The 26,150-nt window shown below is 56.6% G+C and overlaps 1 protein-coding gene across 1 annotated transcript in view; it reads left to right on the plus strand.

Annotated features, from left to right (window-relative positions):
- Nucleotides 1-1,998: 1,998 nt before the first annotated feature.
- Nucleotides 1,999-26,150, plus strand: part of MKNK1 (MAPK interacting serine/threonine kinase 1) — a 35,620-nt gene continuing 11,468 nt past the window's right edge. Inside the window, exons 1-7 of the mRNA XM_031969183.1 lie at nt 1,999-2,081; nt 8,057-8,185; nt 12,557-12,658; nt 17,335-17,432; nt 19,935-20,014; nt 21,650-21,723; nt 23,336-23,440. Coding sequence (XP_031825043.1) covers nt 12,559-12,658; nt 17,335-17,432; nt 19,935-20,014; nt 21,650-21,723; nt 23,336-23,440 — 457 coding nt within the window. The 5' untranslated portion in view covers nt 1,999-2,081; nt 8,057-8,185; nt 12,557-12,558. The remainder of the gene's footprint in view (nt 2,082-8,056; nt 8,186-12,556; nt 12,659-17,334; nt 17,433-19,934; nt 20,015-21,649; nt 21,724-23,335; nt 23,441-26,150) is intronic.

The following is a 26,150-nucleotide window of genomic DNA, read 5'->3' on the forward strand; positions in this document are numbered from 1 at the left end:
GGGAGGAGGGTGGGAGGAGAGCGGGGAGGAGAGGGAGGAAGGGGGGGGGGGGGGTCTTGTGGTGTCACAAGTTACTCCTGGAAGGATGTTGCAGGATGGCTGAGAGGAGACGGTTCCGGGAAACGGAAACTTAGAAAAGTAGATGATGAGATTATCTTGGAGAAGGCTTCTGGGACACCACAGATGGACAGGCTAACATGGAGCGGAGGAGGCGTGGGTTCCAATCTCGCCCTTGCTGGGGAACTTTTCCCCAGTTTTCCAATCTGGAGTCCCACTGTAGCCCCCCCCCCTCATCCTGGAGGTTGGTTCCTCAGAGGGCATTTAGGCTTCTAGAATAAGTGGGGGGTTGTGGCTTCTAATTGCACCAGTCTCGAGCCCCCGTCTGGTGAGCTTCCTGGTCGCAATCGTCCAGGGGTCCTGATTAGCTCTTACACAGGAATACCTATTGAAGCAAGAGGCACATTGTCCCTTACACAAGGGCCCCTCATTTAGAGGTAATGAGACAGATGGGTGAGGGTCACGGAGGGCCGGGGAATACCTTATGAATCCTGTCCATGGGAGTGCCACCATCTTTGCTTTGGGTACAAGCGTTAGTAATGGATGAATCACTCCTAGTTGGTGGGGCAGTGGCTGGAGGACTGGGCCTAGAGCCAGGAAGACCCAAATTCAAATCTAGATTCAGACATTTACTGAGCAAGTCACTTCGCTTTGGTCTGCCTCAGTTTCCTCACCTGTAAAATGGGGACAATAATAGCTCCCAGAGTTGTGGGGATCAAACAAGAAAATATTTGTGAAAGCATAAAGACATACAGTGTCTAGCACACAGTAGGCCCGACGTGATGCCTCCTCCCTCTCCCCACGGCTGGCTTTGCATAGCTCCCTCTCTCCCCCCACCGAGTCTGGTCACCCCGCTGCCACTAAAGTCATCCCCCTAAAACGCAGGTTCCTCCCACTCAGTGAAGTTCAGCGAGTCGCTCTCATCTCCAGAGCAAACATAAGATGGGTCGTTGAGGTTGGAGGCCCTTCATCAGCTCCCTCAGACTGTCTGTCTCCTGACAAGTGACTCCTCGGTCCCTACTCTTGGCCCCAGGGAAAGCGGCCGCCTGCGCCCTGCGGACCCCGGCCTGCCCCGGTGACACCCCACCCCCGGGCAGGTTTCCTGAGAACCGCCCGCTCTCAGCTGTCCTGCCGCATCCTTCCCAGAAGCCACCACCCAAGGCGCCCCCTGCCCCTGAGGTCAGGGGTTCCGCCCGCTCGCGTCCCCCCGGGGCTTCACACACTTAGGCGCTCACTGCTTAGCGAATGAACACATGGGCGGATGGGACTTTCCCGCTGACCTTCCGTCTCCTTGCGATTTTCTGTCCCCCCCAGCTGCCCCCTCCCCCGCTCCGGCCTTTCTCTCCTCTTTGACCAAGGAAACCCGGCCGCTGGCCTTGCACGCCTCTTCTTTCCCAGGCCTCCCCTCAGGGGCCCTTACCACCGGGCTCGGCAGCGCCCCCAAGGGCATCAGAGCCCCAAGACCTGGTCCCGAAACGGGAAGCCCTGTGGGGCACCCTGCCGGATCCGGCCACCCCGGACCTAGATTGAGGGAGGGATCTCTTTTCTCCCCATTCCACGGATGAAGAAACTGAGGCAGGCAGCCGGAAATGCCGGCCACGCCCACCGCCAGTGAGGTTACCTGGTTTGAGTCAAAAGGATTCTTCCCGAATCAGGCCCCCGGCAGAGTACCCGGAATGCAGTAGGTTTAAATCTTGGCGTGAAATGTTGCCCGTTGTCCCTCCCCCCGCCCTTCTCCTCCCCCCGCCTCCGCCCTTCCCGGGGCCCAGGCCCCATCCGCCCCGCCCCTTTCTTTCCCCCAGACCGCCCCGGCTCCGATCCACGCCTTCCAGGAGAGAGGCGGTTCCCAGGAAGGCGCGGGGGGGCCGGAGGCCCCTCGGCGGCTCGGCGCCCGGGGCCTCCTGGGCTACAAAGGCCCAACCGGGCGCGGCCCGCCCCCTTCCCCGCGCTTCCGGCGTCCCAGCTGAGCCGTGACCCAGCCTGGGAGACCCAGGCAGCCCGCGGAGACCCCGAGGGAGGCGGAGGTGAGAGGAGGCTTTGGGGAGGGGGGAGCCCGGGAAGGGGCTTCGGGGCGGGGAGAGGGGTCTTGTGGGGAGGGAGGCGGGGGGGCGGGGGGGGGACCCACAGAAGGACTGGAGGCGGTCCGAAGAAGATCCCGGGCGTTGTGGCCCCCGGCCGGGCGTTAGCCGGGGGGAGGGAGCACAGGGGCGCCGCCCCCGCCCCACCAGCCTCCGGGAGGGCGGCGGCCGCTCCGGGGCAGGAGTGCGGTCCCGAGAGCTTGCCCGGAGAGGGAGGGAGGGAGGGGCGGGGTTCCCCGGCTGAAGGGCTGCAGCAGCCAGGAGGGCGGCGCCGCGGGGCGCCCCGGCGGGGGGCGGGGCCGGGCTGGGCCGGACTCCCCAAGGGGGGCCGGGCCGGGGGGTCCCGGAGGGGCGGGGTCCTCTGGCCCTGTTTGTGGTTGCGCAGGTGGGGGTGAGGGACTGGCCCAGGGTCACACAGCCCGGAAGCGATGCGTGTCTGAGGCTGGATCTGAACTCAGGTCCCCGGACCTCAGGGCGCTGCCCGGCGGCGGCGGTGGCGGAGAGCCTGGGCGGGACCGACGGCGGGGCGGCGGCCAGGAGGCCCCGGGCCTGAGGGCCGGCCCCTGGTTTCTTGCTGTCTGCCAGGGATGGCGGGGTTTCGGCAACACGTGCCGCTTTTGGACCGTTTCAGGCTGGCTGGCTGCCTTGCTCTTGCCCTCGGAACCAGAGGAGGCTTTTTGGACCAAGTTGTAAAACAAATCTGACAGAACAACCGGAGTAAGGGATTCTGGGGCCGCTTCAGTCCCCGGCTTCCTGGGCAAGGCGGTATCCCTCCTTTGGCCCGGCCTGTTTTCCTCCGGGGCCTCCCGGGTCCCCTCCCCCTCCGCTGAGTTCCGCATTTCGTGTTTTACTGGAAAGCCTGAAACTTGCCTCTCGGGCATCTCCTGCCCTCCTCTCGCTTTGGGCAGCACCCACTGTTTCCTCTTTTCCTCCTGCCTCTGATGGAGTGCGCTTTAACAGCCAACACCGCTCCTTTTGCAGGGACCCCCTTTGCCTTGCCCCCCCTCCCTCTGGCCCTTTGCCTCTGATCTCGTTTCCAGCCTCGGTTCCCCGCTCATTCCCCCAGCACCCCCTGAGCTCCCATCCTGGGCCTTGCCTCTATTTCTGAGCATCCCCCCTCTCTCCCCCCTCCCCTGAGCCTTCCTTGAGGCTGTTCTCACCAGTCACCCAGGCAGCCACATCCTGGCCTCTGCCCCCCTCAGCCCCTCCCCCACCACCCACCATCCCTTCTCCTCGGCCTCCTCTCCCCCTCCTCCCAGGGCTCTGTCCGGAGTCCTTTCCCCTTTTCTCTCTTTCCTATCTGCTGGCACTTCTCTAGCTCCCCCATTATGCAGATCTGGCCCTGGCCCCTCTTCCACCTCCTGTCCTCCAAGCCTTCTGGGAGCCAGCTCCCCTGGGCCTCTCTGGGCCTTCGCTCTCTCCTCTGCCTCCAGAATCAGCCCCAATCTCACCTGCTATGGGAGCCTCTTCCTAGATTTTTCCCCTCCCCCAGCTGGCTTCCCTCTGAAATGACCTGGATCTATCCATCATCTCTCCTCCCCTCTCCCTGTACACACAGGGGTTTGCACATCTTCTCCCCCATTGGACCATAAACTTCTTGAAGGCAGAGCCCGTGATTCCAACTTTCTTTGTATCCCCAGCATTCAGCCCAGTGCCTGTACATAGTAAGCGCCTAATCAATGCTTGTGGGCTGATATCTCGTTTTCCTCCTGAGCTGAAGTTCCACATCAGTAACTGCTCACTAGACTTTGGGATTGGTCTCCTGGGTCTGTCCAGAATCCCCTCCTGGGCCCAAACCCGCCCCTTTGGAACTCCCCTTAATGCCTCACTAGCTCCCAAGCTCCCCAGCGGGTCAGCAAGCTCCACCGGGTCCCCGCTTCTCCCAGCCTCCGGCCTCAGCACTGGCTCCCTTCCACTCCCCGGATGTCCTCCCATGGCCTCTCCATCTGCCCTTCCCAGTCCCACCTTTGCTCTCCCAGTTACCTTGTGTTCACTTTTGTTGCATTTATACAACAAAGATGTTGTCAGACTCGGCTGCTTCCTCCAATAGGATGGCAGCTCCTTGAGAGCAGGGACTGTTTCATTTGGAGCACAGTGTCAAAGTGTATCAAAGCACTTTGTAGGTGCCTAATCACTCTCTGTCTCTCTCTGTCTTTCTGTCTTTATCTCTATGTCTCTGTCTCTCTCTCTCTGTCTTTGTGTCTTTCTGTCTCTCTATCTCTCTCTGTCTCTGTCTCTCTCTGTCTTTGTCTCTCTGTGTCTCTGTCTCTGTCTGTCTCTCTCTGTCTTTCTCTCCCCCCTCTCCTTTACCTTTCTCTTTAATTTTGAGCATGATCTGGGATTTAGATTTGAGGGCTGGCTGGACTTGTTTTTCCTTCCATCATCTCTTTCCTGAGGTTCTGCAGTTTGCTCAGCTCTGTGAAAGGCATCCAGCTATAAAAATGTTTGGTGTTTTTTTTGGGGGGGGGGCGGGAGGGGAATGTGTGGAAGGTACTTGGGGTTGACTTACCAGAGTCACACAGCTAGTAAATGCCCGTGGCCAGATTTGAACTCAGGTCCTCCTGATTTCAAGGCTTCCCCTTTGCAGACATTTTAAAGTACCTCCAAGAAACAAGCCTTGTGCTGGCCTGGAGTTGCTGTAAGACTTGGCTGTGACCCGATCCCTGCCACCACAAGCTACAGCACATCTTTGAAGCTGGCCAGACCAGGAAGGATCCCAGGATGGGGCATTGGAAAGGGGCTTTGGGAAGCCTCCCCGCTTTTCCCCACTTGAGGGATCCGGGCAAACTTCCTGGAGGAGGTAGCATTGGCATTTATAGGCTGGGGAGGGATTTGCTAAACCGACAACATTCTGGGCAGAGGGGCTTGTTTGGGGGCTCACTGAGGCACTGTGGGGACAGAGCCTGTGTGCAGAAGTACAGGTAGTTCATGGGGATGCTGTATTCCTGTCCTATACTTGCTGCTGATTGGCTCGGCCCCAACTAGGGCTCAACATCCTGTCTGTAGGATCAGGGGTTGTACTCGCTGGAAGTGCCGGGGATCTGGGATCCAAGCTTGTGGCCGAGGGATCCGGAGGGGCTGCTTGGGCGGTGTGGGCTGAGGGGGAGGAGAGCCCACAACCTGGCAGGCTGCCACTTTCTGGCACCAGATAGAAAACAAAGGGGTTTGCACTCTTCCCCTTGCCCGGGGTCCCAGCCTCTGGGAGGTGGGCTGCGGGCAGATTTCAGCACCCAGGCAGGTCAGTGGGAGGATGGATCTCCTTTCTTTCATGCAACTGAGGCAACTCATAAAAGCCCATTGGTGCTGCGGACGGATCCCATGCCTGGGGCTTTGTGGGCTCTTGTGGGAGCCACTCAGCTTTGATCAAGCCACCTGGGCTCCCCATTGCCGGGCCTCGTGGCCTGCTGGGAAGAGCTCTGGGCATAGAGCCAGAAGGATCTAGGTCAAGCTCTCTGACCTCCCTGAGACTCGTTTTGTCATCTGCAAAATGAGACCGATGAGAATACTTGCACCACCTTCTCACTGGGCTGTTGGAAGGTCAGTCCAGAAGTGTTTATTAAGTACCTACTATGCACCAGCACTGTGTGAGCCCTTAGGCTCCTGAAGTCCTCCCAAAGCTTGAGTTGGGTTGAGTCCCCAAGCTGGACCCTTTGATCTCCAGCTGTTGTCTGTCTTTTATTAGAAAACCAAGCTACTTATGGGCTTCTCTTTTAGCTTCTGGCCTGGCTGCTTGGAGGATGTGACTAATGGAGGGATGGCGTTAATTGTGGCCATCATTGTGTCAGGAGGCCATCCTCCCTGCCGCCTCTGATTGGTCTGAGGACTCATCCCCCTTTCTTCTTCATAGCATCACTTGTGAACACTTCTGGGGACTGGGTGGGAGTCTCAGGGGAAGAAAAGGTCTTTTTTTTAATTACCCATTCTCGGCTCGGGGCACGATCATAGAATGTCCGCTGGGAGGGACTTTGTGGCTACAGGTCCGATCTCTTCCTGACAAAGAATCCCTATATGTATGGCCTTCTCCCTCCCCCAGCCCCAAGTTATCATCCAGCATCCAAAAGGGCCCCAGGGAGGAGTGGGGAGCAAGCCTCTACCTTAGAAATGGCTCCCTCCCCTCTGCCATAATTGTAATTGTTAAGCTGTTTCTCCCTACATTAAATTTAAATTCAGCTCAATTGAGTGAACCTTGTACGTGTCTCCTTATTGAAGTGTCCTAAGGCATCATGGGAGGCAAGCCTCCAAAGTGAATACAGGTCTGCTTCGCTTTCTGTAAAACGTTGAGCGTCAGTTAGATTATACTTTAAGTTTTCTCAGGGAGCTTGGTTGGAGAGAATGAGCTCTGCTGGATGTTTTTAGCCAGATCTCTCCAGGATCTTGGAATCCTCTTAGGAAAGACCCTGGGAGTGGAATGAGCCCAGAATGACCCAGAGCTGGCCCAGCCCTTCTTCCAACTAGCTCTGTGAACTTGAGCAGGCCTTCGTGCCCCATTTCTGAGCCTTAGTTTCCCCACCATGAAGTGTGAGAATTAGATATTCTCCAGGGATCCTTCCAGTCCTGCCTGCATTATAAATGGTGATAATTAAATTCTCAGGAGCCAGAGATCCTCAGCTGAAGTTGTACAAAGGGAGAAGAGAGGAGGGACCGGGACAGAGGGATAGCTCCAGGGAGAGCGTGACTTGGAGGCGGATCCGGCGGAGGAGGCAGAGCCTGACTTACAGGAGCTGTGCCAGGCTGGCTGTCGGGGCTTTGGTCACTGGCCTGACCCTTTAGGTCCCTATGCTATGACTCCTCATCTCGGCCTCCCTGCCCCTTTTCCCTTTGAAAGTCACGTGTGTCACCCTCTGCACTCAGTCCTTGGCACTCTCTGCTTAAACTTCACTCGGACGGCTCTTCTACAAGGAGATGATTCAGATCTGTTCCAGTGGTCTTGGGACGAAGAGAGCCACCTGCCCCCAGAGGGAGGAACTGAGGGGGGTTCACAATGTAGTATTTTCACCCTTTTTGTTGTTTGCTTGTGTTTTTTCTTTCCCATTTTTTTCTGGTTTGATCTGATTTTTCTTGTGCAGCAATAATTGCATGCATTCTATTGGCTTTAACATATATTTCTACCATGTTTAACATATACCGGACTACTTGCCATGTAGTGCAGGGCATGGGTGTAGGGAGGAAAATTGGAACACAAGGATTTGCGAGGGCTAATGTTGAAAATTTGTCTATGTGTATGTTTTGGAAAATAAAAAGCCTTAAAAAAAACTCCCTTCGGCAGCTTCAGTCCTGGGACCCTGAGCAGTGCCCAGAGTAGAAGCTGCCTAGGATCTGGGCAGCTGTCAGGCAGTGGTTGGAGCTGGGAACAGCCCCATCCATGGCCACCCTTGACACTCACTGGCCATGTGACTCTGGGCGCCTCTCTGAGCTGTAGGGCGGACGTGGGTCCACACCGATGGAAGGAAGTCCCGGCCCCCTGAAGTCACAGGCTCTGTCAGAAAACACCGGCACAATCTGGGACTTATTCTAGGCCGCTCCCCGCAGGTGCTAAAGATGGGAGATAGCGAGAGCCCAAGAGCATCAGGGAGAGAGAGCCATAGCAGAGGGAGGTGGGCTCTGTGAGGCTGCAGGCCCCTGCTAGATAATTAAAGGGATTTTCTGTTTGAGTGAGAAGGGGAGAGACATGACAAAGGTTTTTCATGGTGTCAAAGGAAAGGCCACAGTGTCCTGGGAGCCGAGGAAAAGCCCGAGCGGGCGGCGAGGAGCCTTTCAGGCGTCGTTTGAGCAGGAGCCCAGAAATGACTCGGGCTACCAGGCCAGCGCTGCTCCTCAGGGCAAGGGGACCCCAGCACGCGCTCTTTCTTGGTCCCTTTTAGATGCCACATGAAGTGAGGTTCTGGCCCGATGGGGAACTGAATGTTCACTGCCCTTTTCAGGTGAATGATAAGGACCCATGAAAGCTGCTCCAGAGCCGCAGAAGAACAGGACGGCCCTGCCAGGTGCGAGGTCGGCGCAGAAACGGATTTGCTCGCTCCCCGTCTTCGCCTAGCCAAGAGCAAGTCCAGGTAAGGGTGCGTGAGGCGCTCCAGCAGGGCTTAAAGGAAGCAGAGCTTGTTCCGGCCCCTGTGTGGTGGGAGGCGTGGGCAGTGCAGAAGGCTGGCAGAAGTGCCCGCTTGGGGCTCCTACCCGCTGGGGAGGCTCAGCTTCCCCAGGAGAGAGAGCAGAGAGTCGTGCGCTCATTCTCTGTGTCTTTCCTCATGGGGACCTACAGGGGAGGTCCCAGCGATGTTCCCCAGGATCTCATCAGGAGGGGCTCCCCGTCTCCCCTTCCCTCTGCACACGCTGTGGTCGGCCCCTGCGCGGCCACGGCCAGAGCCCTTTGGCCCCCGTTAGCTGCTGCTGCGGAGCCCTCTCTGAGGAGGGTGTCGTTGAGCTGGCAGGCCGGGCCCTGGGCTCCTTCCCATTGCGGGCAGTGCCTGAGGCCAGAAATGTCCCCTTGGATCCTTCAAGCCCCGTCCTTGTCACTGGCCCGAGGAAACTGCTTGAGAAAGAGACTCAGGGTCAGGCCCGGCACTGATGGGCTCGGCTCCCAATTCCGTCCCTCCTTTCTTCTGAACCTCAGCCCTCTCTTCTGTAAAATGGGCTTGTGCTCCCTGCCTCCCCATTGTTTCCCCATCGCCAGGTGTGCCTGCGTCTGCCAGCACGAAGCTTTCTGTGCTTACAATGTAGGAGGGGGTAGACGTTAGTATTCCCATCTCTGTCCTTTGGGCCCAGGCTCTTTGATCAGTCTCCTGATGGGCCCCAGAGCCATCCTCTGAGTGCGAATCTTCCTGAAGCTGGGAGGAGGGCACTCTCCTCACCTACCCCTCAGCTCACAGGGGCCTGGGGTGTCCAGAGTTTTGTGGATTAGCCCCAAAGGGCCCGAGGCTCACTGCCCAGTTCCTCTGCCTCAGAAGAACTTGGGACCATGGTGTCCGTTGCTGTGACTGAGGTCCGAGCCTCAGAGGACAGGGAGTCCTCAGGATGTGGCCCCAGAATTAATAGAGAAGATGCTGGGGCGCAGGAATGAGGAGGGAGGCGATACCCTCACCCTCCCCAGCTGAGTGGCCATATTACATTTGGGAAGCAGCATGAATGTGCAGGGAGAAATAAGGCCGGCAAGCAGATGTCCAGGAAGCCGGAAGCAACTGCAAAAAGAATCAGCTGCGCCGGGTGCTCCCTGACTGCCGCCGTAGCTCCGCTGCAAGCTGGGGGACGTCTTGGGCCTCGCACATCTCTCCAGCTCTCACAGTCAGCACATCTCCACTGACCTGCCCGGGTCATCTTCTTGGCCATGGCACTCGCCCTCTTCAGCCAACCCCATGGCGCCCCCCAGGGCCCGAAGAGCCTGCTGTGGCCTTTGGAACCCCCACTGCCAGCTTCCTAGCCTCCTTCACACGGGTACCCACGTCCTCTGTGACCCAGGCATCCTGGCCTCCTCCCTGCTCCTGGGGGGCTCTGCTCGTCTCCGGCTCGGGGCATTTTCTCTGGCTGTGTCCCTGCCTGGGATGCCCGCCATCCTCCTCCTGCCTGCCTTCAGAGCCCAGCTAACATTCCGCCTCCTGCAGGAAGCCTTTCCTGGTGCCCCTTAATGTCAGGTCCAGGCCGACGAGCTGCGGACCACTGATGGAGTGTGTTTGCACACTGGCTTGCCAGTTGTCATCCTTATCGGGCTGGGAACCCCCTGAGGCTGGGACAGCTTTCACCTTTCTTTGTATTCCCAAGGCTTAGCTCAGTGCCTGGCACACAGCTGGTGCTTAATTAGTGCTTATTGGCTGACTCACAGAAGTGGCAAGAAAGAAGAGCTGTGAGAAGCTCCCCCTCCCTGCAAACTTTGTCAGTGAGTGCAGCAGGCAGCCTGATTTTTTTCCCCTCATCTTTCTTTTCCTGCCTCTAGAAAATCCCTCCCCCTCGCCAGGTGTGTGTCGTTGCCCGGACACCCTGGTCCCTCCCAGCCTTCGGGCCTGGCTTCTCCGGACCACCCTTCCCTCCCTAGGCCCACCCCCCCTCTAGTGTAGCTGGGACCCACGGCCAGAAGATGTTCTCCTGGAACACGGTCTGTCTCCCTGTTGGAGTGGGCGACCCCTGCCCACAAACCCCTGGCTGAGCCGCCGTCCGACTCTCCCTTCGGCTGCAGCGGGCACATGGAAGAGGGGTCTGGGTGCTTCCCCCCCTCCCCCGAGTCTTGATCAGCGGCTGTTCTAGATTTGGGGAGACCCAGGCTCCCAGCCCTGGAGAACTCCTGGGCCCCTGGGCTGCTGCCGGGCGGGGGATGGGTTGGTTCCTGGCTAGGCCAGATGCTCTCAGTGTCCCCCCAGCTCTGAGACAAACAAGGACAGCCCCGGCCCGGCAGAGGTAGGCCTGCGGGGGAGCCCCGGGCTGGCAGCGTGTGTGTGAATGTGTGAGAGAGTGTGTGTCTGAGTGTGTGAATGTGTGTGTGTGTGTGTGTGTGTGTGTCTGAATGTGTCTGTGTGAGTGAGTGAGGGTGTGTGGGTGTGGGTGTGTCTGTCTGTGTGAATGTGAGTGTGTAGCTCCCAGCTGTGCTCCGCATCAGCCATGGGCTGGGATACCCTGGGCAGGGACTTGCGAGCCCCAAGGGCAGGGGACTTTCTCCTCCAAGCCTGGCGGATGATTGGCATGTAATAAGTGCCGGAGAAGGAAGGGGTTGGAGAAGCGGGGTGCGCTCCCGAAGCTTTCTCAGATGCAGACGTTCCGGGAGCTCCTGGGCCAGAGTGTCTGGGCCGTGGCTTCCGTGGCTGTTCCATGCAGCTGGTTGCCGAGGGTCGCGGGTCTGGCCATGATGTGGATAATGGGGCCTGAGCTGTACTTGGGCCTGACTTTGCCCTCTGGACCCTCACCCAGATTGAGCCGCAGGCACTTGACTGCTGCGTCGTCCAGGCCCGAGCACGGGGGGATTTACCAGCGCCACATTCGGGCCGTCTTTCCCAAATAGCTGTTCTGTGCCCGCGCCCGGGGACAGTCTGCAGAAGCGCCGGCGGGCATCAATCTTCCCGGGCAGCTGCCATTTCCTTGATAGTTTTCAGCTGGGGCCCGTAGAGAAGGGCCGCGGACTCGCCTCTGGTCGGCGCACAGGCAGGGGCCACTCGCCGGCTTCCATTGTAAAGGCACAGAGAAAAAACGAAGCCGGTGTTTATGGAAGGTTGGTCCTGGAGCCAGCCTTCTCTCCCCGCCCCGTCAGTGCGCCGGGGCCGTTATTTCAGAAGGACGCAGAGCTTTCATTGCCCAGGTGGGGATTTGGACAAAGAGACTTCAAGAAATCTTATTATTTCCAACTGCAGGCAAAGAGTGTTAAGCCTCCATTCTGGATCAGTGCGGGCTCCGGTCTGTGGGTCATTTATCTTTAACCAGGCCCTTGCTGTGGAGTCTTAGAGCAGCCCCGTGATTGGTTCCTGACGCTGGCGTTTATTTATTTCCCTCTCCCTACCTCTCGGACTCATTCCTGCTTTCCTGATCGCTCCCACTTTGGTCTCAGAGTCACTTTGTCCTGATCTATGTCTCTGTCTCTGGTGTGTGTCTCTCTCTCTGTCTCTGTTTCTGTCTCTGTCTCTCCACATAAGAGAGGTTCCAGGTGCTTTTTTGAGCGGGGACAGTAATGACTTGGAGCACTCAGGGGCCTGAGCTAGGTCTTGTTCTCAGGGTGTGCTACCCTCTCCCCCCCCTCTCCCCCCCCACCCCAGAGAAAGGGACTTGAGCTATAAGCTGAGCTTGCTCTATGCTGTGACCAAGAGAAGGGGGTGTGGGCGTTGTATTTCCCCTCCACGTTCCTTATGGGAAAGATTTATTCCTGAATAATTCACCTGCGCCTGCCTATCCTGGATCCCAGTTACTTTTGCATTTTCTTATAAGATCATAGGATTTAGGGCTGAAGGAAATGCAGGAAGTCCAGTCTGCCCCATGTTTGTCTGTCAAAGACGTAGCAAACCCCACCTGTCCCCCAACAGCCTTGAAGAGGGAGAGAGGGCGAGATCATTCTGCAGATCAGGAAACCGAGGCAAACGCTGCCCATGGCAGTGGGCGAGCCCGGAGCGGGCCCTGGGCCCTTCCCGCCGTCCCTCAGGCTCCTCTTTTCAGATCCCCGGCGGAGCCTCCTTCTCTGCTGCCTTGGGTGCTGATGAGGAAGGCCGGTGCTCTGGCCCCGCTGGGGCTCTAACTGCGCCCACTCCCCAGCTTTCTGTAATCCCGCCCTGTCTGAGTTCCTTTTTGGTTAACGACCTTCCCCAGTGACTTTGCCTTTCATTTTGCCACTGGAGCAGAGCGGACCGATAGGCCTTGTGGCTGTTTCTGGGGCAGCTTCCCTGGCTTCCCTTCTCGAGGCTAGGAGGCCGGGAGGGGCCACAGCCCCCTGACCTGGCTCCCCTTCCCCCTCTCCCTCCTAGACATGGGCAGCAGCCAGCCCCTTCCCATCTCCGAAAGCGGCGCCAGGAAAAAGAAGAAGCGGAAGGCCCGAGCCCCGGATTCCCTGCCCGAAAGGTTTGAAGGTCAGTTGTGTACGCTTGTCTCTGAGTCTGGATGTAGCGTCGCCCTCAGTAGTGCCTGGGCCGTGGCAGTCACCAGAAAGGGCTGGCACTGCCTGAGCCCCTGGTCCGCCCTCCCCTGAGACAGGCCGGCCCCACAAGGGGTCATCCTTGCAGGGGCCCAGCAGAACCAGCCTGGTCTGTCTGGCCCTTAGAGATGGGATGTTTGGGGGGAGGGCTGAGCCCAGAGAGGTTGCCATGGTAACAGCAGTCAGTGAACAGTTGGACCGAGTTCCAGTCTCAGCTCTGACTCTGTACGTCACTGTCGCTCTCTGCCTCAGTTTCCCCATTGGGGGATATCGGCACTTGTACAGTCCCTTCGGGTCCGTCTTCCTTGACTTCAGACCTCATGTTTTGTTCCCCTTGCGATGTTCTAGGCTGATAGGGTTGGGGGGGGGAGGAGTTAGCGGGAGGACATGAAGAAGTGGAGCCAGCTGGTTACAGGCACTCAAGCTGGCACACGCTGGCACACAGTCCCACAGTTCAGGGCGGAGCTGGGACTCAAAGCCTGGACTCCCAGGCTTGTGTGCCCTCTATGTCACCACTTCTGCCTCAGCTCTTCCCTGAAGCTTTCCCATGTGCTCAGCAATGCTCCCGGGCCACAACGCCCCCTCCCTGAGGGCACCTGGGTCTCTTCCGCGTGACCGCCACAGGGACCCTCCGATGGGTGATTCTGGCTGCCCAGGAGAGTGTGTCCAGCCCTGGCCCTGGGGCTCCTTCCCCATCCGGGAGCCCCTGGCCATCGTGCTAGCCATGGATGGTCTCCCCCAGGAGAAGCTGAATTCCGCGAGGGCTTGTCCTGGCGCATAGTAGGGAGGCACTTGATAAAGTTTTTATATTTTTTTTAATTTATTATTTTTTTTTATTATAATAACTTTTATTGCCAGAACCCAGGCCAGGGTAATTTTTTACAACATTATCCCTTGCACTCACTTCTGTTCCGATTTTTCCCTCCCACCCTCCACCCCCTCCCCCAGATGGCAAGCAGTCCTATACATGTTAAATATGTCGCAGTATATCCTAGATACAATGTATGTGTGCAGAACCAAACAGTTCTCTTGTTGCACAGGAAGTTGGATTCAGAAGGTAAAAATAACTTTGGAAGAAAAACAAAAATGCCAACAGTTTACATTCATTTCCCAGTGTTCTTTTTTTGGGTGTAGCTGCTTCTGTCCATCATTGATCAATTGAAACTGAGCTAGATCTTCTCTTTGTTAAAGAAATCCACTTCCATCAGAATACATCCTCATACAGTATCGTTATTGAAGTATATAATGATCTCCTGGTCCTGCTCATTTCACTCAGCATCAGTTCATGTAATTCTCTCCAAGCCTCTCTGTTTTCATCCTGCTGGTCGTTTCTTACAGAACAATAATATTCCATAACATTCATATGCCACAATTTACCCAACCATTCTCCAATTGATGGGCATCCACTCAGTTTCCAGCTTCTAGCCACTACAAACAGGGCTGCCACAAACATTTTGGCACATACAGGTCCCTTTCCCTTTTTTAGTATCTCTTTGTTGATAAAGTTTTTCATCTCTTCCTTCTGCACCGTAGCCTTTCGTTCCATTCTTGCATGGCTAGGGAGACAATGCCATAAACTGGAGCTAGGAAGACCTAAGTTTGAGTCCTGCCTAAGAGCCTGGCCAGTCATTTATTAGACTCAATTTCCCTATTTGTAAACTGAAGACAATAGTATGTATCTTACTGTCTGAGGCTCAAACCAGATAAAGTATAAAATGCTTCAATAAACCTAAAAACACTCGAGAAGTACAGGCTGCTGGGAACCACAAGAATAAACAGTTAAGCAAAATCCGCCTGCCTGGGAGCCACTTCAGACCTGCTCAGCCCACATTTGTCTGTCCCTTGCTCCTTAGAAGGAAGGAAGTGGGTTTCCTTTTTTTTTTTTTTAAATACACGCAAAGATAGTTTTCAACATATCCTTGCGAAACCTTGTGTTCCACAATTTTCTCTCTCCCTCCCTTTGATCCACACTCAGTCCCCATGGTCTTCTCTGGAGGCCAATGGCTCTTTCCCTCCCAAGTCTCTTGGAATTGCCCTCAATCATCTCCTTGTTGAAAAGAGCCATGCCCATTGCAGCTGATCCCCACATAATCTTGCTCTTACTCTTGGTTCTGCTCAGAAGTGAGTTTCTTTATCTGAGGCCGAAAGGCTGGGCCCTCTTGGGGGGGGGCGGTGAGGACTCTTCTAGCAGAGGCTGACTAGCCCATTGGCTGAGCCCTATCTCTAGGGGGCTTGAATTAGCCCAATGACCTCTGCCAGCCCCTCCAACTTCAAGTTCTGTGAACTTCCGAGGTCTCTGGGGCAGCTCTCCCGGTCCCAGGCCTGACCTGGCCTCCCGTTATGATCAGTGGCCCGGATAAGGTGGAGCTGTCGGGCTCGTTGAGTTTAGATGGCTCAGCACTGGAGTCTCCACACTGGATGGTCAAGTAGGGCTTCCAAAAGAACACGGGGCTCAATTGAATAAGATGAATTTTAATAGTGCTAATTTAAAGTTTTTATGGGTCCAAAAAACAACTTAAGTTTAAGATGCAGGAGACAGGATGAGAGAAAAATATCTTGAGGCTCTCACAGTCTTGAGGCTGTGATGGTGATCATGGGATCTTAGAGAACCCCAGTGTCCAGGATGAGGCAGAAGGCTGATCCTCCATCCTGAGTGGGACCACAGCCCTTTGGACATTTTAGGAAGAATATTGAGATTCTGGACATGCTCAGAGGAGTCACAGCCAGGGGCACCGGCAGCCAAGAAACTGCTTAGGTGGTATCGTGTTTATAGTTGCTGAAGGAAACCGCTGGAAAAGGGCAGATTTAGGTGGGATGGGCTCACAGCCCGATCCCAGGAGAAGCATCAGAGATGGCCCAGGAAGAAGAAGGCTGGTCAGTAATTTGGGGTTCATGTTGTAGCTCTTCCATTTGCTCCCTGGGTCACCTCGGGCATGTAACAACTTGGGGCCTCAGTTTCCCCATCTTGAAAATAAGCCACAGTGGACTGGACCTCTAAGAGCCCTTTGAGTTCAAAATCTGATCCTGTGACTTGCTGTGTTTGGCCCCAGGACTGAAGCAGGAACATAGGAGGGAAGTCCCAAAGAGGCAGATTTAGGCTTGGGGTCAGGGGATGCTCCTCCCAAGTGATGAGAGCTGTCCCTGGGAGGGGGTGATGAGTTCTCCGGAGGCTCATAATATGGAGGAGATTTTTGTTCAGTTATCGGTCGGATCAAATGACGTTCAGGCCCCTTCCAACTCAGAAGTTGAGTGATTTTGTCTCCTCCAACCAGAAGATCCTGAGTTACTTGGGGAGAAAGGACTGGGATGACACATTGTCTCAGTTTTATAAATGGGGAGACTGAGGCTCAGGCAGGAGACATGGCCACACAGGGTTGCCCAGCAGCTGGTGCAGGATCAGGACTGAAATCCCGGATGGTCCCCTCCCCAACACCCACTGCCTCCTTTCTTCGGGCACTGGCAGGGGGCACGCTCCCAGCATGTGCTTCCTCGGGGCATCGGGAGAATGTGAAAGCCATCCTGGGAGTGGGTAGTCATGGAGACACCAGTTCTGGAGGCACAGGTGGTGCCTTCCTTCCTGAGGCTCTTGTTGGAGGTGTTGTGTAGTATATTCTAGAAGCCTCCTGAGGTCACCTCCTGCTCGGAGGGCTGGAGATTCTGGGGAAGCAGTTTGCTTAGGGTTAATTGGACAGAGGGGCCCCCCTTTATTTCATTCCATTAATGACCGTAATCCCCGAGCACCTCTGGCCCTGCTTCCCCTCTTTGTACACAGACTAGAGAATTGATTTTTTTCCAAGCTGAGCCTTCTGTTATTTAGACAAGAATAACCTTCGTCCCCCTCACTCTGATTGGCTGTTGTCAGAGACTGACTCCAGACCACTGAGTCCTTTAGGAGACATACATGACATCATCTCGAGCCCCCAGTTGAGGATGCGAGCTGGATTAGGGCCTCGGGTGCTTCCAGGGCCTGCTTCGGCTCACGCGCCAAGCTTTTGAGCAGCGTTTCCCTGCCCACAGGACTCGCTCCTTCAGCTAAAGAGATCAAGGGCTTCCTGCTAGAAAAGGGCATTCATGCAAGCACAGCTGGGGTTTTCATGAGTCAGAGTGATAAAAATCTAATTGCTTGGTAAGAAAGTTTCCGCTTCCAAGTAAGGACGCCCCAGGAGGCACAAATTAGAGAAGAGAGGACATGGCAGACGCAGGAGTGGGTGAGCCTGCTGAGCCCGTGGAAGGCAGTGCGGCTGCTCCTGCTGCTTGTGGGGGTCAGTGTGCCTCCTGCAGGCGGGCCCAGCCTGACTCGGGGGCTGCAGCGGCACCCCCAGAAGCCCCGCCCACCTGCCTCTCTGTCACCGCCAGGCTGCGTGTCTGACAGACCACAGCCCTCCTGGCATCTCAACCACATCGTGGCAGACTGCACAGTCTGCCCATTAAAGCCCCGCTGCTGCTGGGCCCCTTGTGTTACAGATGAGGAAACCGAGGCAGAACAGCCCCCAGGGGCCACCAGGGGCAGGATTTGATCTTTGGGTTGCTGCTGCCTGAGGAGGAGCTCAGCCCGAGGGGGAGTTCCTGCCCATCCACCAGCTGACAGCCTTTGCTCTGTATCCTTGTCAGATTTGTACAGACTGACCTCCGAGCTGCTGGGAGAAGGTGCCTACGCCAAAGTTCAAGGTGCTGTGAGTTTGCAGAACGGCAAAGAATATGCAGTAAAGGTAAGGGTCCCCAGGCAGGCCCAGGCTTCTAGCCGTTATTGGACCAGCCTCTGCATCCTTTGGAAAACGAATGGGCTTGGGGCAGTCAGATGGTTCAGTGGGTAGAGCCCCACCCCTGAAGTCAGGAGGACCTGAGTTCAAATCTGGCCTCAGATACTTAACACTTCCTAGCTGTGTGACCCTGAGCAAGTCACTTAACCCCACTTGCCTCAGGGGAAAAAAAAAAAAACAAAAAAAGAAAAACAAATGGACTTGGGCAGCTAGTTGGTGCAGAGGATAGAGCTCCAGCCCTGAAGTCAGGATTTCAAACTTAATACTAAACACTTCCTACCTGTGTGATCCTGGGCAAGTCACTTAACTCCATTTGCCTCAGCAAAAGAAAAAAAAGAAAAATGGACTTCCTGTAACTCCTATTGGAGGGACAAGGTTGGTGGAATGCTGGGTCTGAGCTGGTTGGGTCCCTTCACACTGAGTCTGGCACTGTCTGAGGGAGCCACGGACATGTGAAGGACCTCCGATCAGAAGTGGGGCAGATCAAACCCCCTGCACCATTCAGCCGTGGGGTTAGGCCTAAGTAAAGAAGGGAAACCCCGGGTTTAAGAAGAGAGGAAAAAAAGCACAGGTGTGTGCTGTCCCTCCCTCCTGCCCTGGGCTCCTCTTGTTTGTTTGGGAGGAAGCCATTTCATCTGTCAAAACCTTTCTGTGTGAAGCCTTCACTGACACTAGGGGAAGGTTCCCCAACAGACACTGAGGAGGGGGCACAGACATGACAGAGGTGGGGGCACTGGTTGTCAGGAAGGTCCCAGGGACACAGAGTGTCCAGGGTCAGCAGCGTCTGCCGGGCGCTGGATTTGGCTGATGAGGACTCAGCATTAGCCTGCAGAGGAAGGTTTAGGTGAACAGCAAAGCCTGGAGTCAGATCGCAGAGCGCCGACAGGTGGGGGAGAGGCGTTCCCACAAGGAACCGGAAACCCAAAGGTTCTCGTCAATTGGGGAAGGAATCGATGGGTCAGTAAAGGTCCTGGCTCTGGTTGTGCTCTAAGAAACAAGGGCCGGGCTGGATTCAGAAAAGCCAGGGGAGACCTCTGTGAACTGAGGCAGAGGAAGGGAGCAGCCGGGAGCAGTTTGTATAGGAACAGCAGCATCTTTGTGAAAACGGGAAAAGCTCTGAGGGACTCACAACGATCACAAATGATGTAGAGTGAAACATCTCTGGACATGGCTAATGGCGGAGTTTGTTTGGCTTAACTGAGTGTTTGTCATGAAGGATTTTTTGTTTGGTTTTTGGTTTTTACAGGGTTGGGGTTGGGAGAGATAGCTGGAAGGCAAATAAAATAAATATTTGGTGTGTTCATTTAATTGTAAAAAAAAAAAAAAAAAAAAAAAAAAAAGGAAGGAAGGAAAGGAGAAAGAAAAAAGAAAGGAAGGAAAGAAACAGTAGTCTTGAGGTTTTTATCAAGTGGTTTAACCAAAGGGGAAAGAGATGTAGGATGATAGTTAGCAGGATTATATGGGTCAAGTGATTTGAGAATAGAGGAGATATAGATGTATTTATGGGGAGTAGACAGGGAGAGATGGGAGCCAAGTAAGAGAGAGGAGATGGAGAGGACCGTCTTCTGGATTAGTGGGAGAGCATACAGAGGTGAGAAACAGGTCCAAGTGACCCAGGAGGCCAGGAGGTGGTGAGGGCAGAGGGAGGAGCAGGAGAGAAGAAGGTGTTTTCATCGTGATTTGTGCTGAGAGGAAGGGGTCGGGGCTTGGGCTCTTGTTCTGGCTCCTCATCGAACTTCCCCGTCTCCCCTTCCCTCACTGGTTCCCCCGCAGCCGGCCCCGATCTGATCGCGGCATTCCCTGGTTTAAGAAAGCTCAGGGCCCCCCCTCTCCCCTCAGAGACAGCCTGGCACATATGGTCTCTCATTTCCTCTGGTTCTGTGCTACGCCCCCCGTCATGTCTGGTGGGTTCTGACTGTGCTGCGTCAAACCGGGAGCTGCTGGGACGCCCGCCTGTCTCTCAGGCCTGCATCTGCTCGAAGGCTTTGCCGCAGCTCATCCCCGTTGTTGCCATTGCGCTCTCCCTCCCTGAGTATCACCTTAAGAGGCTCTTAGGGGCCCAGGGACCCTTCACAGCTTCCTATTTTTAATACATAGAATAAAATAACGAGGACTCCGAAGGAAGCTGATTTGGTTGCAATTACAGCGAAACGCCACCTTTTTAAACCCCAGTCCCTAGGCCTTGCCCGGCCTCTCCCTTAGGGCCAGGAGACTTTTGCCTTCTCTGCATCCTTGTCCCCCGGCACATGGGCGAGGGGATCGAGGGTGGAGGGGAGACCACGGCCGCCGTGGGCGGAGTCCTTTGGGGGTCGCAGAGCCCCCTGCCTCTGGCTGCAGCCAGCTTAGACTCCGACCAGCCCTTGGCTCCGTCCGGCTGCAGCATCCCGGCCGCCTTGATACCAAGCCCAGGGCCCGGGGGCTCAGGCCTGACCAATGCCCTTCTTTCCACAGATCATCGAGAAACAAGCCGGACACAGCCGGAGCAGGGTGTTCCGGGAGGTGGAGACGTTGTATCAGTGTCAAGGCAACAAGTGAGTCTGAGAGCAGCCTGCCTGCTCCTGAGCGACCCCCTGCTGCCCCTGCCGCGGGTCGGGGGTCGGGGGTCGGGGGTCGGGACAGTTTCCGTTCCATCCCGGGAGCCCCCTAACGCTTTGAGTGTCATTCCTGGGGAAGTGACCTGGCCACAGTCAAGAGGCTTTGCAAGGCCAGAGATGGAGGCGGGCTTGTGACAGCTGCCTTGTCTGCAGAGCAGCTGGTGCTGTTGAGGGGCCCTTCCTCAGCTGCAGGAGTTACCCCAGTGACTGATTTGCTCAGCAAACCCTCTCTGCAGAGGGGACCCTGAGCTGGTCATTTCCTGCCCTGATCCCCAGGGCTCATACTCTGCTCACACACACACAGCCCCCCCCCCCCCCCCCCCCCCCCCCCGCCGAACCGTTTGGGGGGAGAAGTGGTTTGTGAGGCCCCCGAGAAACAGCGTGATTTATGAGAGCGCCAAGATTACTGCACACCGGCGTCCCCAGTCCGGTCTGTGATCAAGGTCTTCAGGAGGGCCCATGGGTGCTGTGCTCGTTCCTTCTCAGACCTTGACTGGCACTGATTATGCCGTCTGCCTTGTAGCGGGTATGAGTGTGTATGTGTGTGTGTGTGAGTATGTGAGAGTGTGTGTGTGTGTGTGTGGTGTGTGTGTGTCTGTCTGTGTGCGAGGGTCTGTGTGTCCTGTATCTCCCTACCAGATTCTGACCCGGCCCCTTCCACCTCTCCAGCCTCCTTCCTCCCCCTTGCCCCCTTGCACATGATCAGGAGCTCCCGCCCTGCCCCTCTCTGTCATCTCCCCCAGACTGGGAGCTCCTCGAGGGCAGGGGGGGCAGGTGCTTAGCCTGGCGCACAGTAGGCCATCCTCAGCCCCATTGGGAGGCCCACTCCCTGAGCTTCTTCGGTCACATTGGAGGCTCCGTGCAGCTCGTTTCACTCTAGGAAGAACGGGGGGAAGCGTGCCCCCTCCCCCCCCCGCTGCCCCCCGCCCCTCTCTGGCCCAGAATCCAGGCCGGTGGTGGGTCTCCCCACTGAGCTACAAGACGACCTTGCTGGCAGAGCGTGTAATGCTGGGCAGACGGCGAGCGTTCACCAGGGAGCGCTACAAGTACCTACGGCCGCGAGCCCCCGCGCTTTCATTAAGCAGCACTTAGCAGCGGGGGCTGCGGCGCCCATGTCCGGCCCCCAGTCTATTTGACAGATGTTTCCATTTTCTCCAGGCCATGTAAATACTGCCCCGTGATTTATGGGAGAGGAGGAGGGCAAGTAATTATTTTATACTTGCCTCCAGGACACGCGCCTCCTATTCCACGTTATTAACCGCAATTGCTTACCGTGGCTGCTCTGGGTTTTCTGGGCTCTGATGTGGCCGGGACTTTTTATAACCCTACCTGGCGGATTTCCGGGCTGGGGTTTGACAGCGCGGGCTTGGCGGGAAAGCGCGGGGGACACAACATTATGGAAAGATAAGGTGACCCGGAGCCGGTGCGCCCCAGCCCTGCTAAAGCGCCGATTCCCAGCCAGTTTGCCCATTCCAGCTTGAGTTTTGACCTGCAGCGGGGTGTCTTGCGGCCATAAAGGAGGGTCGCTGCCATTTTCCCCATCGTGTCTTTCTTTTTTCTCTTCCCTTTCAGGAACATTTTGGAACTGATTGAATTTTTTGAAGATGAAGCAAGGTTTTACCTGGTCTTCGAGAAGCTGCAAGGAGGTACTGGCGCTGCCGCGGGCAGCGATGATCTGTCACAGCTCCCAGAGGCCCCTGGACGGATTCTGGAGCGGGAAGGATGAAGGACTTTAGGACTGCCCTTGGTTTAGGGGGAGAGAGGGAGGAGGACAATTAACATTTGTGCAGCTTAGAAGGCAGCCGGTTGGCATTCTATAAGTGCCTTTTCATTATAATGGAAATCACATATAGATAAAATTAGTCATCAATTTCCCAATCCCCTGCTTTGACAGACCCACCACTTAACAAAATTAATTATGGGGGTGGGAGTTTTTGAACGCACTGGCGATGCCAGAAATACTCGCTGGAGGAGGGAAGAGCCTCTCACTCGGGGCTCGCCGCCAAGGTTGAGTGGGACCAGCAGCGTGCCAGCTGCCGGGAGGAAGCCGGCCTTTTGGCCCGCCATCTGGCCGTGGCCCGCTGCCAGCGGGAGCGGCTCCCCAGAAGCCAGCTGCTCTCGCCACCGCCCCTCCTTACTCTGAGCCCCTCGGGATGCCCCTGAGTGAGAGTAGCAGAGGTGAGGAGGGCTGCGGCCCACCCCCGGCAAGCTGTTCTTTGTGTGAAGCCCCTGGGCATCGAGCTGACCTCTCAGCCTTGGGCCGCAGCCGGCCGAGCCAACTGGCCACCAGTCTGTAAACTTGGAGGGGCAATGACGCTTCCCGGACCACAGGAGTCCTTGGGGGAATCAGGGGGGAAACTGAGGCACTGAGGGGGGCTGCTGGCTACTGTCACCCAGGAGCTGGGACTTGTCCTCTGGCCTCTGGCCCCCCACGCAGATGCTCGCTGCCCTCCCAGGGGCCTCTGCCAGGGTCTGCCAGTGTCTGGGCCAAGGCCGAAGGGATAAAGGTGTTGGCTCAGTCCCCCATCGTGGGAGAGGCTTGAATGGCGCTGAGAGGGAACCAGTCGGTGCCAGCCAGAGACTGCAGGAACTCCAGGCTGAATTCCTATCTGCACAGAGGGCCCCCCCAGCCCCACTCAGCCCGGGAACCTGGGCTCTGTGCCCGATATGAGGGGCCCGGGATAGCCGACCTTCCTTAGTCAGAGACATGACTCAGCACAGGCAGGTGCAGGGGAAGAGAAGTTGCAAACATGGGTCTTTCCTATCTTGTCTCCCCTCCCAGATCCCTCCCAGAGTGGGGGAATCCTCAGGGGAGGCAGAAGACCTTACAAACCGTGCATACTTGCTTCCCAAGGGAGGCCCTCTGTGTTTGGGACCAGGCCCCTCTTGCCCCAGGGGGCTCCTGGGTTGCAGGTGGGGCCCGCTCTGGCAGCTCGGTGGCCCAGGACATGGCATTCAGCACTCAGCATCCCTTACAAGCTGTAGCACTCTGGGCATGTCTCCCCATTCCTGTCTGCCCAGCTTTTCCATCTGTAAAATGGGAGGAATAATAGCGCTTGCCTCCCAGAGCCAAAGCTCCTCACATTAAAGGGGCTCCTGCCTCACTCTTCTTGAGCCAAACTGAGCCACGGTTGGGGACCGTTTGGTGTCCACTTCATTGTCGTCCCGGCGCCCGACAGATCCCAGCAGATTGTGACGTGTGATCACCGAATTGTTTGGCCGGTGTCTGACGGATCCCCCTTATCTCTTTCGCCAAAGGCTCGATTTTGACTCACATCCAAAAGCGAAAGCATTTCAACGAGCGGGAAGCCAGCCGGGTGGTCCGCGATGTCTCCTCTGCCCTGGACTTCTTGCACACGAAGGGTGAGTGCGGCACTCGGGGCTCTTTGAGGGCCTGGCCGGGCCTCACTGCTTGGCAAACGTTTGGGGGGTTGATGGGTGTTCTGGCACTAAGGAGGGCCCAAAGTCTCTTTTTTCCTTCTCTCTGTTTAAGCACGCCTCTGACTGGGGGAGTAACCAGAGGGCGGTTATGGTTGTGGTCAGAGCCAGCTCCCTCTCACCCCATGACCCAGCGAGTGGCCCGCGCCCCTTCACAAAGCCCTCTGTGGGGGAGATCTCTTGGGGCCCCTGCCCCTCTCAGTACTTGGGGCAGCTTTGGCCTCTTCATTCACACAGAATGCTCTAACCAGGAGAACTGGCGCATCTGGGGCCCTGGGCTGGGGCTTTCTCGATCTCTTGTGGGCCCGTCCCTGGCAGCCAGGTGCTCTCTGCGGCAGCCCCCCCCCCCCCCCCCCCCCCCCCCGCAAACCCCCCCGCCCCCCCCCCCCCCCCCCCCGAGCCTAGGAAACGGCTCGGGCGCACAAGCGTCTGCCCAGAGAGCCCAGGCATCTGAAGCCCTCGCTCATGTGAAGGGCGCGCCAGCTTCTAGCGCGGCGAGCGTTTTGTGGGGCTCGGTCACTCTGGCATTGTGCTCACAGACACAGCCCGGGCTTCTCCCGTACCTGTGCGCAGTCTTCTTTCAGTCGGCTTTTGTTTTTTAAATCGCTTCCATCCCCATTGTCAGCTTTCGGGTCCTCAGAGGTTCTTGCCCTTGGTTGCGCTGAGGGAGATGTGGCTCAGAAGCAGATCTCACGGATTGACTTGGCGGCCGAGGGGGGCGGGGCTCAGACCTCCATGGGGCACCCCTGACGTCCCCTGGGGGCCTCGTCCCAGAGTTCCTGCTGCTGGCCACCTCCACAGCAGCCCCTCCTCTGGCTGAAATGAAGAGATGGAGAACAGCGGGCTCGTGCTGTGGGCGTGGGAGCTTCCAGTGCACACAACATGGGGGGGGAGGGGAGGAGTGTGAGTGTGTGTGAGTGTGATTGTGTGTGTGAGTGCTGGGGAAGGGGCGCATGTATGCACAAGCACTGGCCCGAGGGATGCTGAGACCGGGCTGTAACAGCAGCAGGAAAGAACCATTTACAAGACCATGAAATCCGCTTCCATTCCCGACACTGACTGGCAAGGACCGGCCAGAGGCTCCCGGGACTGTGTCACTATTTTCCGAACGTCCCACACCCAGAACATCAAACATTTTCCTCCTCTCCTGGGGTCAATCAATTAGCAGGGAGAATGCAAACATTTGGTTCCCAAACCCTGGGCCCTCAGGGCGTGGCCTCCTTTGCCATACCCCAGGTCCAGGTGGAGTCATTACAAAGTCTTTCTTGGTCCTGCCCTCATGGAGCTTTATAGTCAAAGGAAGGAGCATTTATTAAGTGCCTGCTGTTTACATCCTAAGACCGTCACAAAGATTATCTCATTCTATCTTTACAACAATCCTGTGAGGTTTTTATTGTCCCCATTTTTCAGTTGAGGAAACTGGTAAACAAGTTGAGGGACTTCTGTCCAAGGTCACACAGCTAGGAGGTGTCTCAGATGAGATTTGAAGTCCGGTCTTCCTGACCCCAGACCAAGCTCTGCCCACTGAGCTATCGAGCTCCTCAGAATTATGGGGGAAACAGATCTGTAATAAGGATAGATGTAGCCTATTGTACAGTGTCCAAGGGAGGTACAAAGACTGGAGAGAGCGCTCTGGGTCTCCGTGGGCTCCCCTGCGGTCCCACACGCCAGCCTGCTTCCAGCCTCTCCTTTCCCTCCTTGTCCACGTCCTCCCCTCGGTGACTCACGAGCCGGACGCTGGGGTGACCGGGGGCAGGATCTGCACCTGGGAGAAAATGCCAATGAGCGGGTGTCTGAAGAGCGGCAGCCGTGATGAATGGCCACGGCTCCGCATCTAAGGGCTGGGATGTGTGCAGGTGGCCCCTGCCTGACAGAGATTTACAGCGTCTCCCCACCTGCTGCTGTCCATCCAAAGTGGGTCACGCCTCCTCGGGTGCCCGGTGGGGGGGGGCCGGCTCCGGCCAGCTTCCAGGTGTGTGCAGGGACCGAGGGGGCAGCCATGAGCATCTCAGGAACTCTAGCTCCCTCACCATCGGCCTGCGCCATCACATGATCCATGAAGTGGCTGAAAAACGATTGCCGACTGAGCCGCGGATCTTGATAAATAACTTTACTCTGCAAAGATGGATGGGGCCTCCATGGTCAGCCTGGAAACAAGGTCTGTACTTTTAAAGCACCAGCCACGCTGTAGCAGAGCCTCTGGGAAATCGGTAGAAGGCGGGCTGCTGCCCAGTGGTTCTCACCACTTCCGGATGGGGGTCCCTGGCCCGTCGCCTGGCCCTGGGAAGGTGGAGGCGAGGCTATCCCCACTGCCTTTGGAAACATTAGCCGTAATGGGAAAGTACTTTCCCTTTTAGAGCTGCTACTGGTTGCCTGGCTCCATTTGGGCAAATTGGAACTTGGTTGCTCTGGGTTTTCATTCAATTAGGTGGCTTGAATGAAAGTGAGCCGGCCCTGGGATGCTTCCTGCTGGCCAGGGGCACTCACACACAGGTGTGCAGGGACCGCTTCTTGGGAGGGAGGGTGCCAAAAAGCGGCGGTACCAGAGCCGAGGGGGAGGAACTTCTCTAAAAGGAAGTCGCGTTTCCAGTTGGCTTCCATGACAGTGACGGCAGGCTGGCCCGCCGACTGCTCT

This window comes from Sarcophilus harrisii, chromosome 4 (assembly GCF_902635505.1).
Source record: "Sarcophilus harrisii chromosome 4, mSarHar1.11, whole genome shotgun sequence".
NCBI lineage: Eukaryota > Metazoa > Chordata > Mammalia > Dasyuromorphia > Dasyuridae > Sarcophilus > Sarcophilus harrisii.